The sequence below is a fragment of the Pelecanus crispus genome, chromosome 13 (assembly GCF_030463565.1).
Source record: "Pelecanus crispus isolate bPelCri1 chromosome 13, bPelCri1.pri, whole genome shotgun sequence".
NCBI classification, from domain to species: Eukaryota; Metazoa; Chordata; class Aves; order Pelecaniformes; family Pelecanidae; genus Pelecanus; species Pelecanus crispus.
The window spans coordinates 9,204,975-9,222,032 of NC_134655.1; the positions used below are offsets into that span (position 1 = coordinate 9,204,975).

Genomic DNA, 17,058 nt, shown 5'->3' on the forward strand with positions numbered 1-17,058 from the left:
ATACAAAAAGAAAAAAACTGAAATACAGCCTTCCGAGATGGATATTTCGTACTGGATGCCGGGCATTTATAGCTGTTGATGTTCACATCCCAGCCCTGCTTTTTTAGCCCTCCTGGAAAAGGCACTCAGCACCTGGAACTTTCTCATTCCCCCCCCCCCCCCCCCCCCCCAAAAAAACTTCCCCAGCCACCACGGGGAACCGGCTGCGCCCCGCAGCCGTGCACGGGGCCGGGGGTGCCGCAGAGACGCCACGCGTGTGCGTGCAGCGCGCTGCGGAACGGCAGCCCGCATCGCGCGTTTCAGTGGAAAGGAGAAGAGTTTCCTGTTAACGTTGGTCAGTTTGTATGCCTACATTCACAACTTTAAAGTAGTACTTTCCAGAAAGCATTGGATTAAAAACACCCCTATGTTTGCCTAATACTGCCATGTAAAAACAGAATTAAAACAAGTATCTTATCTGTCGACTTGCAAAAAATCCAAGCCTGCACAGAGCTACGTTAGAGCGCTTCAAAGACCGGAATTCAACTGAACCAGTAATATGAAGAATGGCATATACGTAATGAAGTAAGTGCAAAAAGGCCCTTTCCATTATATTACACTTTCCCAAATGCAATAGGTTATCATGTAGTGTTTACACAGTAAAAACTATTAGATTTTCTGAACTTCTCCACACTGCTCAGAGATGTCACCAATACGTTCAACTCAAATACAGAAACTTTAAATATTCTAATAAAAATAGCTTTTTTTAATAAACCACAAGTAAGTAGAAGGCAAATATACCGGACTATGCATAGCTTTGAAAATGTAAAGTATACCATGAACAATTGAGCGTCCTTCTTCATTTATCTGGCATAATGCATCTTATTTACCTTAACAAGTCAAGGTTTTGGGACAATGTTGGTATTTTGGAAACACATACTGAAAAAACATTGATGGGAGAATGAAATTTAGAGGACAACAGAGGACAATAATAAGTCACATAAATGATGTGTATTTAGAACACACATGCCATATGCTCTGAGCTTCCCTGAAAAAAAATAAAATAGTGCAATTCAGTGTATATACTGAATTAAATCAAGAGGCGGTATACTTTTATTCCTTTGAAAAAATACTGTTCTAAAAATATTCAGATGTCCTCTAAACTTTGACTTTTATGGAACTATAGCTTTAAATTTAGTTTTCATATGCAAAATATTTACACTTTATAAACTTGCGGAATTTCTAATAAACTATATTATATATACTTACACAAAACTTAATTTATATATAATCCTATTATATCTTGGCAGATCAAAACTCACCACATGTACAATAATTTACAATGACAGAAGCCTCAAGCATCAAAATATCTCCTTTAAAATAACAATATTAGAGTTCTCTACAGATTCTGAATTGCAGTACTTCCTGGATTGCCTGAATATCATTAAACTTCTGAGAATATGCAAAATTTTAATTAAATATCAAGTAGCAAGGTTTGTGCTGTCATAAGAAATGCTTGCAACTATTTAAAAAACACCTGAAAGGAACAAATTAAAGGTTTGCCAGAAGCCTCTGAAATGAAGGCTTGAAACTAGAATTCACTGGAAGGTTCAATTTAAGTGCACACACTATATGCAAATCTTGTATACTGAAGTCCCTTAAATACTTAAGAATTAATCCATTGAACAGAAGTAAAATTAAACAGTAAGCTATAAATGTACAAGTTTTCAACAGTATTCATAACTGAAAATTTTTGCCTACTTTGGTATAAAAGCTGCTTTAAACAGGCACGTTTACTTTTAGAAGACAAACACAAGCTTTAATACTATGGCTATTGCTGGATATTTAAGCAATGCCTCTGTGGGTCTGTTTTTAATTATATAAACCTTCTTTAGAACCATTTTATTCTGTATTAATCCGAAGAACCAATATTGCCAACAGTGATAATTTGTAATATACTTTAGCGCTGAACAGTTAGCCAAAACAGGACTTCTCAGAATCCAGTACAATTGTCATTTGTTTAAAAAACCCAAACAATTTACAATAAAAAATAGATTTTCCTTTTATTTTTTATATCTACTGAGCTATTTGAACTTTTCAATTAGAAGCATATTGGTGAAATCCCTTCCATATTTTTGTTTATTTCAAAAAAGGAAAATTTGGAATTCTTAGGTAACCAGAAAATCTCAACACTTCTTTCTGAAATCCTACAATAGAATATTTTTTTTTATCTCATGAAGTCCACAAACTTACTCCTAACAGGAATACACACATACCTAGTTTTACACAATGTGAATATTCCTATTGCTGTTAACGTGTTTATTCACGACATGTAAGACTGAGGATGAATTTCTTTACAGGAACATTACCTACTATGTAATAAATTAAAGCGTTCTTGTGAAAACAATAAATCAATTTCAATTGTACCAGACTTTCCAAAATAACTCTTAAAGCCCTCCATAACTAGAAGTTGATTAATAATGTCCCCAGTCCACAGGTTCTGAAAGGCACGTAATTGAAGAGTTGGTTTTGTTTGTTTTGAAGTCCTCCTCAAATGAAGACAGTCTAAAATAATTTGTGTTAGGACAGTCTAATGTAAGGCATTAAAATATTCCTCTTTATGCTATAGATCTATGTTAAGCACCACTTGCTATTACAGTATAGAACGAAGCCAACATTTTCTTCAAAAATGTGTTTGTACTTGGGACATCATTTGTGAGGGAGATGCAGATGAGGCTGATGAATTGGGTATCTTAGAATTATTTGTGATCTGTAGTTCTTCAAGTCTCCTTATATAATCATCACGTAACGCAAGGAGCTCCATGTAACGCTGCTCCACTGGATTTGGCTGCTAGAAAGAGATCTATATTAGTCTTATCACTTCAGTCCAACTACTTCTACACAGTTAGGCTGCTGTACTATTTGTGTTTTCCCGGCATTACTCAGTATTTGTAGTTTCCAACACATGCAACACATTGTAGCTAAGCTAAACAGAAATATTTATTTCTATAATGCAAGAGCCCTCTGCCTTCCAGTTGTTTTCACCCAAAGACAATCTTTACACAAAACAGTTCTCCTCAGTAAAGTCAGCCAGCACTTCCTGGAGCATATGGATTTCATTTTCTTATTATCTAATATTGTGTGGAAGATAGGTGTGAATACCTTGTCCAAAGCTTTTCTCTCTCTCCTTTATTTGCTAAAAGGTTTTAGATTCCAGAGGTCAGATGTCTCATCATCTTCCCTAAAAACGGTGTTTAGCCAGACTATTGCAGTTACACTGATCAGATTAAGATGAAATCCATGTCTTCAGATTAAACAAACTTCCCTTACTGATAAAAATTTACTTCAGTTTTTAATACAAAATTTGCAACTTTGTGTAAATAAACAAGTGAAATAAATGCAAAACTGTATTAGTGAATTCTGTAAGTAAACTTGAATGCGTTTAAAATCAACTGCCCTAGCTTTCAGGACACTACTCATAGAAAGACCATCTAAACTGTTTCCATTTTAAGCTTAGCTTCCTTTTTCAGCTAGAGTAATGAAACAAATTGAAAAGAAGTATTACAAACGTCCGAGGCAGATGCAAAGCCTAAAGTTATATATATATAACTTCAGCTGTATATACCTGTCAAGAAGTTGCTGCTGTTTCACAGTTAACTGCCTGTAATTAAAAGCTACTTGCACTACAGTTTCAGGAGCAAATGTAAACACCTCACCAGTTCAAAACCAGCTGAACCAGCACTCTTACGTGCACCACTCACCACCCCCCAGGTGAGGACAGCGATGAGTGTTGAAGCAACTGTGGAAGTTGGATCAATGACTGAACGTAGTTACTAAGATGATTAGAGATGCAGGGTTAATGATGTTGCTAAGTGATGGATCAGACTCTTCATTAAACCAAAGTCTGATGCAGAACATGCTTCTAAGTAATGGCACTAAGAAAGGTCATTGAAAAACGGGGTCAAGCCACATGTCCACTATTCAGTTGCTTAAGTCAAGGCGAAGCGTAAATTTCATATGCAGAAAAAAGAATGTTGCATTTTGTATATAAAAATGGTGAAAATGAGGGGCCAGTAGTAGCAGCACAGAAGATTATCACATGGGTTTGCATTTCTAGTAAGAAACTCCTGCCAAAACCTTTCCTGAATCATGGCAAAATGCATTTTTAAGTAGATTTACAGCTAATTTGCATGCACTATAATCCTTCACTTTCTAAAATAAATCTTTGGATTCACCTTTTGCAAAAACACCCTCATCTTTCACAGCAAGCAACAAAAGCTTTAAAACTAGAACTTCACATTAAAACTGGCAACATACTTGTAAGAAAATATAGCAAACTGTCTGGCTTTCTTGCAGCCTCTAACGTATTGTAAATAACACAGGAGATCAGCTGCAGAAAAGGAAGTGCATTGCTTGAAAACTCCCGATTCATTCCAGGGCTGGATTGTGAAGACTGCTTCTGTCAAAGAAATAGCTCCTCTATCTTCTCCTACTCAAAACTCCACAACTTGTTAACAAGGACAAATAAGTCTCTGTACACTATCTTTACATGCCACATTGCTGAGATTTCTAGCAAGATTGTAACAAACATTGAGCGTCCATCTATTAAACATTAAAATCACAGAACTGAACTATGTGTAATTTGATAAAAGCTTTTCTGGGCTTCCAATCTGATCCACTTGTATAATTTTCAATAACAGCTTTCATCCAACAGTTACACAGTGTAAACAATGTTGGGTCATCAAAGTTACATTAAAAAAAAATTACCATAAGCCATCAATACAGATAGTACTTTTGAAAGAGAAAGGACCAAATAGGTCTTCTTAATTTGTAAAATACTTCACTCTCTCAGAAAAAGGAGAAAGACTAAGCAAATGCAACTAAGGGTGTTTGTGATGCTAATACCCTAACTCTTCAGGGATCAGTAAGCCCTATTTCTAAGTGTTGTCATTCACCCTTTAGCATCAAATGCCGTTAAAAAAATGCTCCCCCAGTCCTGTCCCCAAGAAAAGGGGCTAGAAAGAACTTGAGGATGACTTGAAAGTAAGCAGTGAAATAAGCTCAGTGTTCTGAGAAGAGCTGAGAGAGTCAAAAAAGACACACCTGAATAATCACTTTCATCTTTTTTCTCTATCTTTACAAATGTAATATTAAAAACCTGAACAGATTACAGGTACTATTCCACAAGTCAGTTATGACACAAAATCCTATTTCCAAAGTCTAAAAGCATTTTGTACATTACAGAGAATTTACTTACTTGTTGCTGAATTCTTGGGTTCCACCTGATGTAGTAATTGACCCAGAGCTCTAAATGACGCATACTGGCTACTGGATACAGTGCTCGATTTAGCTCTTTAGTATAAAAAGGATTGGTGTATTTAGATTTTTCACTGTTTATCAAAGACCATAACGATAATGTTTTCTCAGTCACTTTCTAAAATGAAATTGAAATAAGAACAGTAAGTATTTGCACAGAATCAGGAAATCCATCATAGAAGCCATGGTTACATTCTAAAAATTAATGCACTTCTGATTTACTTAGAAGCATAATAAATCACTGTATTAGAAATATTCCAAAACCAGTGCTTGACAAGTATTTTAGTGACTGCATAGTCTTTACAAAGAATTTACCATGCAACTATTCTGTAACGAGAATGAAGCCAGTTCCAAACCACTGTCATACACAGAATATACCAAATACAGTACAACCAAAACTTCTTGTAATCATCTAGAATCAAGACAGCAATACAATTAAACAATCAGTGGTTTGACTAACCTCTTTTTCTCTAAGAAACTCACTGTTATACAAGAAAGTACCAAACCGGCAGCTGTACAAGTGATCCAGGATTGTAATCAAGAACTGCTCATTGAATTCAAAGGCCGTAGGAAACTAAAAAGAGAAAAGACAAATTTGTTCTTTACATCGTAAAAGCAGGCAGAGATGCACATGCCCTAGTTAAGAGGCCAAAGGTGCCGTTTAGAAGCCTGAATACATCTACAAATAATTTTTTTAAGATAATACTTTCATATACTTTATAGCAGAGTAAGCGTTCAGATGACATGAGGTGTTCAACTTTCTCAAATTAGTCACTGAAAAGAACTCTTCTCGAAATATTTTAACTGCCTTTAATTTCTAAAAAGAAGAATAAAATACAGAATGGTTACAGTTACGTTTTTACTAGCAAGACAGAATAAGATATCCACAGTGCACTCTTTCTAGTGCAGCACCATACAGGAAAATAAGGTTTTAGCTCCTAATCCTTGGCCCTAAACAGACTAAGTTTGCTGCTTTGTTTCATTACGTATTGAAAATACAACGTTTAAATCACAGCACTCAACAGCTTCCAAGGTTCCTTTTCAAGCTTTGACAAAACAACATTTGTCACTGTAGTTCAAGGGACAGCTTCACAAAAATGGTGAAATGAAACAACAGACCCTATTAAGACAGTTGGATGCAATTCCTGTAAAACCATTCTGCTGGGTCACATCTCTCACTATGTTTCTGAAAAGCCCACATCCAAGACACATCAGCCTTGCATGCATAGCCAATGCCATATTAAGTAACATAACTACAGCTTGTATACCACTTTTAGAAATAGGGTAGAGAGATGGTATGGTTTAGAAGTAAATACACTCTTTTTTTACTACAGTGTCAGAGCAGAAGGGTATGCTGTCCTCTTCAAATACTTTTTTAAACAAAGATCCAGGGTTTTAATTCAGTAATCTCTTCACAATGTTACCTTCTGAAGAATGACATAACATACCTGTTTAGACATCTGCCACACACAGTCAATAAACTGGAGAAAGATGGGCGATCTGTCTGCATCAGCATGATTTTTATCACCGTGGCCTATTCTCTGAAATGAAGCAATACAGCCTCCTGTTAACCAAAACAGCCTATTTTATGGCCAATAGACATTGTTTCTTATTTTGGACTAGAATATTAATGCTTCTGTAATAGAACAACCTGCTCTTATTATTTCAGAATTAGTTATTGCACCAAGGAGGAGAGATTCAGATACACAGAAATACCACAAAGCTGTTCCAAAGACGTCTGAGAAAAATTCCAAAGTGGTAACTGGTCCTGTTATAAAAACCTGCTAGTTATTGGACAAGCAGAACTGTTAAAGCATCCATTACTTTGCAAAAAATAAGACATATTTTGAACTATATTTACGTAGTAAGTTTCTCAAAAAGCAAGCTATATACTTTGTCTTCTTTTGTAATTTAAGCCACTGAAGAACCTAGATCATCAAACTATCCACACAGATTCTCCTCTTATCCCTCCACACTTGAGACTAAAGATTCACCCTGAGGTAGACCATGAACATGAGCGAGCTCAAAGAAACATTCATGTGCTTGGCAGAAAATTAATGCACATTTCTGAAGTTTGGGTGAGCTGCTTATTCTGAGGAGTCCAAAGTAACAGTCAAAGGAATTCTCCCCACAGACAAAACATAGGTTTGGTAAAAGGTGTTTCCTTCCTTTTCACATTTGATAGCTGAGAACAGATAAGAGATTCTATTAACTCCGTAACTCTGCTTGAATGTACTTGCCTGGAGGAGACAAAAGAAGAGCATGTATGTTGAACTAAGATGTTGTCTATCTGCCTGTAAGATAGCAGGCTTAATGTCTTAAGGATAAAATGATAAAACCAGTACACTACTCTGTACGGTGATTTGCAAGATAGTTTAAAATAATAGAATTGAATGGCAGAAAATAGAGGGAGATGAGGGATTGTAGCTGAACTCAGTCAACAGTAGCAAGTAACTAGAACAGCACTGTAGGGAAGACAAACAAATTGGCCTCCTTGCTCTCCAGTTTTCTTGGTTTAAAATACATGGTATCTGTTAACAGTCATACATGTGTTCAGTAAGGAGTGGAAGTCCTTCCACTTTCACTATAGTTAGCAGTTTTAGGATGTCTCAGTATTTTCCATCTATAATTAGGTCTATGTCTCATATTTCTTATATTAGAATGCATTATTAGAATGACATTCCCCATCGCAAGCGATTTTATCATCTGGATAGCATACTAAGTTCACTCTACATAGAAAAGCTGGGGGAGGGAATTCCTTTTCACCAAGGAAACTTATTGTGCACTTCATTAGATAGAAAATACAAGGAAGAACTATTAAGTAGTCTACCATTTAGTTATTTGTTATTAATACATCCAAATTGCAACCCTGCTAACATGAAAACATGAAGCCTGCTCTAACCCAGACAATATAGGAAACACCCTCCTCTTCTCCAGCTCCCCACTTGAGGGAAGGCATAACAACAATCATTTCAGAGATGAGGTTCAGGAAACACTAGCTACACTGAAATGCCTAGTCCTCACTATTAAAACTCGCAGTTCTATCAAATAATTACCAAACTAAAACAGAGCATGTATGATCAAAATATTTTCTGCTTGCATTATCAGTTTTTATTCTACAGAACACTCCAGAAAAGGACTACCTTCACTATAAGCTAAACAACCCATCAAATCAAAATATACAGTACTCTCAGAAAACAGCAGATGGCTAAAGGAGAGTGGCTTCAACGATTTCCAAAGATTACTACTTGAGTGAGCAAGTTGGGAAAATAAAATAGTAGTTTAAGCAAAAGCAAGCTATTTAAATCACCCTTATTGCTGCTACATTGTCAGAGATGAACCAGTGGACTGAGCTAGCCATCTGGAAGGGGTGTAAAAATCCTACCTCACTAATAGAAGAAAAACATTATCTGTTGAGAGAAACCAACTCCTTCGATTACTCAAACTGAATTAATGGTTTAATAAAAAGAATCATAGATTATTCGAATTTATTACTAATTGTGAAGGACACACAGATCTCTCTAAGCTTTGTGTTAAACCATAACATATGCACTAGGCTACAAGTCTCCTAGTTATACAATCTAATTTTATCTGCACCATGACTATAACGTTTTTTTAAAAATACAAAATAGAATACAAGAATAAAAAGGCAAGCCAGTGTTTTCCTGTGGCTGTACCAAGACAGAATACTTCAAAGGTTTATATAACACATCACTACTAGAAGACTACCAGTAAGTACGCAAAAAACTGGACTACAGCAGGTATCACTCCCAACAATCAAAATGCAAATCTCCTAAGCCTCAAAGCACCTTTAGAATGTCAGATCAAAGACTGCCGCAGCCTACAAGCACACTTAAATGATGAAGTGATTCATGCTGTGTAGCTATACATGGATTTCCAAATGACTGAGACGCTCTTGCAAACGTAAAATGGGCACGAAATACACACATAGATATATTTTTCCATTTCTTGATTTTTCCAGATTGCTTATTTTCCCAATTTTAGCAATATTAAGTATTATCTTTACAGTATTCCACTAGGGACAAAGTCTCTGTGCAAATACTTCTACTGAAGGTATGGAAACTTCTTACTGTGAATTACAAGGTTCAGCATCAACAAGTAACACTGTTGTAAAGCTCCCAACTTCTGTTTTATGTTTACATATCACAGCACACTCTCCCTGGCAACCTATTCTACTTCTCCAGGTTCCTCATATAGATTTCCTGGTTAAATGGTTAGTTGCCAAGTTTAAGAGAAGTTCCACTAAGACTCTGAACAAACACCCTTGGCTTTGCATTATACATGGGTAGAACATAAGGACTTGCTATAGACAATTTCCACTTAACCTTCTAAGCATCCAGAAAACAACTGAACAGAAGTAGAGCCAGCATTACCAGTGACAGCCTCTTGAGAGCTATTATGACAAGTTTGTAAGATTTGGGAAGAAGTAGTCAAAATATCACTTAAAAGATAATTGGCCACACTCATTCATCGGCCACACATGACATCCAAAATAGTCCAAAGGGAAGGTGAGGGAGAAGCCTCATGTCCCAGCCATATCTGACCTTCTTCTGAAAAGTTTGGGAGGACATAATTTTTCTGCCTTCTCATTTTCTTTGCTCAATACCAACAGTAACACTAGCAATTCTGTGTTTTTAAAAGGGTGTAAGGGACAAAATATGAGTTTTCTGAAAAAGAGTATCAAAAAAATATTAACCAAACGGGTCCAAAACCAAAAGCTCTGCTCAGATTTACCTGGAATTTAAATCAGAACTCCAAAATAATGAAAAGAATTATCAAACCTTGACACAATGAGCAGTTTAACATTAACAGCTTTTTAGAACACTAATGCTGCATGGTCCTTGCAATTATCTTCTAATTCTTACCGATGCAAATTTGTGTCCAAAGCCTATCCACTCTTTTTGCACCAGAACTTCAAAGCCTTCAATTGTTCTGTAGTAGCTGTCTAGCATCAACATGGCCAGCGATGTCAGCTGTGCGGTCCGGTCCCAGCCATCACTGCAGTGAACCAACACAGAGCTCCTGCCTGAGGATACCTTGTCTGCCACTTGAATAGCTCCTGTCAAGACAAGCTAGCAAAGAGGAACAGACACCAAACAACACAGATTAGTGTTGTCATTCTAACAGAAATAAATTGATTTCTTTGTATCTACACAGTATCTAAATTGATACTGTTTCCATTAAAAGACCTAAAGAGCATGGTGTAGTTAATTGGAAAAGAATTTTCTAGGAGATCAAGTAAATTTCTTATACAAAAATAGAGAAACAGATTGGTTCCCTAATCCCTTAGTAAGATCTAATTCATCTCACAGCAAGTTCTAAAAAGTGGGGCAGAAACCAGTAACCTTGATAAACTGAAGAACATAAGCTTCTTTTTTAAAGAAAGAGAGGATTTACCATAGGATATTCTCTGTAAAAATTCTGTATTTCATTTGGCTCCTTTCTTTGAACTAAATTACTGAAATATCCCAGTTGTTGGTAAAGGGAACTTATACCCTTCTAATATGCTTATTTTCCAAATACTAACTTAAAATGAAAGTTTTATTAAGTAGGATTCATTACAGAATACTCTAAATACTTTTGCACAGCTGTACTTGAGGCAAAAGGGTCAAGGGTCAACTAGTAAGAACACTGGTGAATTACCAGTTTAAGTATTTTATTTGTGCTACATGATGAAAATTACAAAATTTACAAATAAATTTACAAGATTTATTTACAAAACCACAATTCACAAAATAGTCACATACATACTGACAACTAAAGTAGTTACTAATCCTTCACAATGACAGTTATCTGTAGTCCTGTATTGCTAGAAACAAAAAAAAATTTCATTCTCACACATGTAAAGACAATCGGACTAACAATGCATTCCTCTATTAAAGACTGACATTTGACTTAAGGCAGGCAATAAACATTGAATTTCACCTACTGTTGCTCAGTAATGGTATCTCATAACATACTCTGAGACTAGCGGGCAAAAAGCCAGCACTCAGTGACACTGGTTTTGTAGTCCAGGTATTTTGATGTGTTCCATATCAGGACTATCTCAAGTCTAGCAAAGAAAGCAAGTCTGTTAAGACAGATTTGGACAAAAGCTACTTCAAACAAACAGCAAAAAGTTACCTTTATATGTTCTAACCAATGGGTTGATTCCAGACTCGACAACCAGTGTGATTCTTCCACATTAGGATACACAATGTCCTTCAACTTCTTCAAAGATTCCCGCATGACATGAATGTTATGAATGTCCAAGAAGAAAAGTTCTGCATTGGGATACGCATCTTCACCTTCATATCCTCCCCCAGTTGCCTACAAACAAGAGATCTAACATTAACTTTAGTCACATATATGCTGTTGTAGCAGCTTTTCAACAGAGCAAGAAGGGACTGGGTTTTATCTATACTTTATTTTGTAGTTGGGCAATATATAATTTCAGTTGCTTGTTCAAAACATCAGTCTTAGATACAAGCTTTGGAGGGGCAAATGCTGGAGAAGAATACTTGGGGGACAAAGTGTGTTAAGTATAGCACATGGCCAGAAGGACATTCAAGTTGCTCCAGCTAGCCTAGTTCCTTTCAATACCTCAAGGGAGTAACCCTAAAAGGGAAAATTAATTATTTTAGATTAACACTAAAGGGTTGTTTGTACTGTTGGGCCTGAAGACCTTCAAATAGGATTGAACTAGCCAGGTAAGGGAGAGTGGGCTAGCATCACATCAGTCAGAACTCCAACTGCTTTGAGAATAAAAAGACATTTGTACCTTCCTCATTACTTTTGAGATTCATGGTGGAAACAGCTTTTTCCTTGACCAACTGACATTACAATGTCAATTTTTTTTTCTTCATTTATGTTCACTTTTCCCACCAAGGATTAAACAAACTCATGATTCTGAATACAAAAGAAATCAACTTACTTCCCAGACAGATTATTAAGGTTAAATCAAAATGTAAAGTACATCACACAAAACAGCAATTACTCATAACATACTATATCACCACTTCCAGGGAATAAAATTGCTCATTTCTTTGTTTTGGTACCAATTAGAAAGAAATTCAGTCAAAAAGATTTGTCTGTTTCTTTACACAACTAATTCAAAAGAGAACAAATCTCAGGTTTACCAGTGCAAACTTGCTACCAAAAAAAGAAAAAAAAAAAAACCAACCCACCCCAAAAAACCCCACAACCCTCTTTTCTGTGTTTAAACTGCCTAGTTATTTACAAGTAAAAGTGAACTAATATTGAAATAGATAAAAATGATAAAATGTTTGGCCAAGTAAAATTAAATTTAAGAGTTCAGTTAAGAATAAGCTATGTTTCATTGAAGAATTAAATTCAAGAACCTTAGATTCTGTCTCTAAGAAGTAAATTAGTAATAACGTTAAAGTTTACTTTAAAGTAAATTTTCTAACATTAAACTTTATTGCTAAAGACTAAGCATGTATTTAGATTGTTAAGAAATTAAAGAGCCACATAAGTAGAAAGTCTATTCTACTGCTGCACTCTCAAAAGATTTAATCACCACCACAGCAGAGGATGTGCCTGGTCACAAAAGGAAGCGGAAAACCCACACATTTTGGGACACAGTACCACTGATGAGGTTTTCCAAAGATAGCTGCAAAATCACAGCATTTTCTGCAGACAGCAAAAACATGCCATGCCATGAAATGTGATAAATAAATTTTACCTTTATAAGCCATTACAGCCACCAACTACACATCAGACAACCTAAAGTATGGTATAGCCTTTCCCCATTAGTACCACCTACACTTCTGTATAGTAGCACAGTATCTCTATTCTATGCTCTCTATCTCCTTTCTCAGATGTGGGGGTATTCTCAGAGCTGCCAGGCTCTGCGCTAAAAGTAGTAATGATTGTATTCTTCTCTTTCCTTTGAGTGTTATGAAGTCCTGGTGAGGAATGATTGTAATTTTAGCATCAGGGCTGCTGCAACTCCTACTGACTGTGTGGTCTTGACCTATGTACAAAGAACACAGGAATGCATGAGTAGCGTAGCCCAAGATTTTGCTTATATTAATCTTCACAGCTGTTCAGGAAAACTCTATTCAGTGCTGATCGACACTGGCTTGCACTCTGTATGTCATTGTCCCTCAGACCCAGAAATGCACCCTACTACTCTTACTGCTATGATTATTTCATATTTAGACATATCAGGAGTTAATTAAAACACATGGGTGAAATACATCAACCATTTTAAAAAGCTGAAAACTGTGCTTCATACTTCAATAAGTATGTGTGTATAAACTTTCACCATAATACATCTTTGAAACAAATGAAAAAAATTTTAGTTTGTTCAAAAACTGGGGAAAAATTTAAGTTAATGTAAGAACTGACATTCCTTCCACAAGGCAAACAGAAGGATTACATCTTTTATTCACCAATAAAAATTCAGCATGCAGAGGATAGTGCAATTTGTGGAGTAGAATGCAAGCGATTGAGGCAGACCCTCAAAATACAAACCATCAGATTAAAACCTAGCCAAACAGCCCCTAGGATAAAGTCTCTGAAAGAACGTGTGCTATAAAAAAAGCCTTATTTCTTGCTTAATAAATTATATTCTCTATTATAGAGAAGAGGGCTGTAAAGGTACAGATGCATGCGTTTAAGTTGCACAGAGCAAAACACATTATTGTCCCTCTTGAATTCTGAAGCAACTTAACATTTGTAACATACAAACCTCTTAGAGGCAAACCAGTTTTACCATTTCATATTGCTTTCAGCACAAACATTGAAGAGGACTCATTCCACTAAATTAGTGTTCGTTTTGTGCCAAAAAACTATTCAGAAGCATGAATTCCTTCTCTCCCCGATAAGCACACTCATCGTTTCACTAAGATCTCAAACCCTCTTGAGCTATCTCCTATCACTCATACTCTTTTCTGTGCAGACACACAACTTCACTAGTAAGTACTGAAGAGCATGTCCACTTCATTTGTGCTTGAAGTTCAGGGGGTAAAGGACTATCCTAGTGTCCTGGTTTCGGCTAGGATAGAGTTAATTTTCTTCCTAGTAGCAGGCATAGTGCTGTGGTTTGGATTTTGTAGGAGAAGAATGTTGATAACACGCTGATGTTTTTAGCTGTTGCTAAGTACTGCTTATGCTAGGCAAGGACTTTTCAGCTTCCCATGCTCTGCCAGGTACACGAGCAGCTGGGAGGGGGCACAGCCAGAACAGTTGATCCAAACTGCCCAAAGGGCTATTCCATACCATATGGCATCATGCTCAGTATAGAAACTGGGGGGGAGGGGGGTGTTTGGCCGGGGAGCAGCTATCACTGCTCAGGAACTGTCTGGGTATCGGTTGGCGGGTGGTGAGCAATTGCATTGTGCATCACTTGCTTTGTATATTATTATTGTTATTATCATTATTATACTGTTACTATTATCATTACTATTTTACTTTATTTCAATAATTAAACTGTTCTTATCTCAACCCAGGAGTGTTTCTCACTCTTACTCCTCTGATTCTCTCCCCCATCCCATCGGGGTAGTGGGAGTGAGCGAGCAGCTGCGTGGTGCTTAGTTGCTGGCTGGGGCTAAACCACAACACCTAGACATGGAGGGAGTGAAGTTGGTACACTCTCATATGAAGAAAGCATTAAATTTCTGTCCTTCACCGCCTCTCCCTAACAACTTTTCATACGTCTACTGTGCTCTATGCCAAATACAACACTGACACACTGTGACTGGCATTATCTGAGCATGCCTGAACAATCTGGTCCTCACCAGAGTTGAGGGGGGGCAGAGGGGAAAATCAAGGCACAGGTACACCTTTTCTTCTTGAAAGGTTGGACCAGATAAACCTGGGCTGTTCTACGATTTTGATCCCATTTAGGCTTTGATCACAGATTAGCAAAGAAATGGTCACTTTGTCAGATGGAAATACTACTTCTGTTACTGCACTTACCAACTACAGGCACCTAGGGAAGAATAGGCATCTAGGTATCCAACATCATACCCGTGCTGCTGTTTAGAGTGCAAACCCCCAAATTAACTTATTCACCACTTACTCTTTATTTGCTGGATGCCTGGATAGGTCTGAAGTGGTTCATGTAATGGTTAGGAAGAACCAAAGGATGCCTATCAGTGGGCTTGGCTTTATGCACACAGCCTTTCCAGGATAGAATTTTCCCAGAGGATATGAAGCAGAGCTGTGGCTTGCACAGAGGTGGCATGTCATTCCCACAGAGGACATAGTCTACAGCTCAGCCTACGTCTACCTCACAGTGCAGAACGTAGTCATATCTGATTTCAGTCCCATGCTAAGATCTGTGCTTGGCTGATAACAGACAGGGTAAAGTGTATCTGGAAATCCACATATGGTCCTGAAACCCTGTTATGACCTGCTTCAGGTACCTATGTCTTTTCATGGCCTTGAGCCTCAGTATTTGATTATGTAAAATTATCTACATTAAGATCCCTACTGTTCCCAAAAACCTCCTCACAGAAAACTTGAACCTAAGTCTCGTCCCCACCCCCCTTCACAAATAAGACTATTAAGCATCTGTTTACCTTGTTCGCCACTGCATTGACATTGGGCCTAGCATCATAGATGGTCAGTTTTGAGATTTGCCCGTTAGCCTCCCTGATGATATCAAGATATCTTTCATCATCTTTATTCCGCTTGCCACTCATTCCAACAAGGGGCTGACTGCAGCGCATAATAACAGCTTGAGTCTCTGGATGAATCCATGACAGAACCTAGTCACATGTCAAAAACATGTTAGAAGAAATACATTTTATTAAAAAATCATAACTTAAATTTTAAAGTTACATTCTTTAAAATAGCTAATATGAAAATTAACACGTTTTATTTTATTTCTTCAAAAGATAATCCCCAGACATCTCAAGTGCTTCCATTTTAGTCTCATAAAATTTAATAATAATAATCTTTGGAAGAGTTCATTCTCTTACATATTTGCCTCATTGAAATTATACTTACCTATATAATACAGTGCATTTTAATATTTTCCTACAAGTCTTAGGTTGCACAAATAATTCTGAAAAGCAAACTGGAAACAAAGATAGCAATGCCTGCTGAAACTAAGAAACAATTCAGAAAAATGAACTCATTGCAGAAATGGTGACTAAGATGCTCCAATGCCACAAGAACAACTTTCCCTTTTTTTGGATAAGGAAGGGAAGTTGAACCTTTCTGCAGTATCTTGAATGTTTCTCCTTCTCTTCAAAGTACATTTTGTTCCTCTGCCCTTTTGACAAAGAGGAGCACTGGAGCACAGTGCATGCTGCCTTTGCTGTTCTCCTGAGCCAGAGGGGACTTATCACAAACAAAATATAGTGAGCTGCCCAGAGAACAGATTGCAGTGCAAGAGATTAAAGATAAGCACCCCAGAAAGCAGGCAAAAACTGCAACTTCATCATCAAAGAATATTAAGAAACAGTATTCTCACCCAGTCTGAAAGTTGTGGGTTACAGAGTGAAAGAACAGAGTTCAAAAAAAAGAAAAAAAAATCCTCAGAAAGTATTCACTCCTGAAATACAACCCTTTGTTGTATATCTAGAAACGAGACCTGTCAGTGTGTGTGCGGGTGAGTATGATTGGTTATTTCCTGACAAGAATAGAATTACTATTACCAAGGAAATGACTCTCACTGTACAGGCATAGACAAGCCCTGTCATTAATTATGAGATGACAGAGAAGATGCAGCTAGGTTATAAGAACTATATGCACACACTATATATTTAACATATATATTTTGCACAC

The 17,058-nt window shown here is 36.8% G+C and overlaps 1 protein-coding gene across 6 annotated transcripts in view; it reads right to left on the minus strand.

Moving 5' to 3' along the window:
- Positions 1-323: 323 nt before the first annotated feature.
- MTM1 (myotubularin 1) overlaps positions 324-17,058 on the minus strand; it is a 47,204-nt gene continuing 30,469 nt past the window's right edge. For 4 of the 6 annotated variants that reach the window (XM_075720539.1, XM_075720535.1, XM_075720536.1 and 1 more), the window contains 8 exons: positions 15,846-16,034; positions 11,440-11,625; positions 10,182-10,388; positions 6,744-6,836; positions 5,756-5,869; positions 5,237-5,413; positions 4,297-4,438; positions 2,751-2,830 (listed from right to left, as the gene is read on the minus strand). In XM_075720539.1, the coding sequence (XP_075576654.1) occupies positions 2,781-2,830; positions 4,297-4,438; positions 5,237-5,413; positions 5,756-5,869; positions 6,744-6,836; positions 10,182-10,388; positions 11,440-11,625; positions 15,846-16,034 (1,158 nt within the window). In that variant the 3' untranslated portion in view covers positions 2,751-2,780. Of the gene's footprint in view, positions 2,831-4,296; positions 4,439-5,236; positions 5,414-5,755; positions 5,870-6,743; positions 6,837-10,181; positions 10,389-11,439; positions 11,626-15,845; positions 16,035-17,058 lie in introns of all 6 variants that reach the window. The other 2 variants (XM_075720538.1, XM_075720537.1) reach the window with 2 other exon arrangements.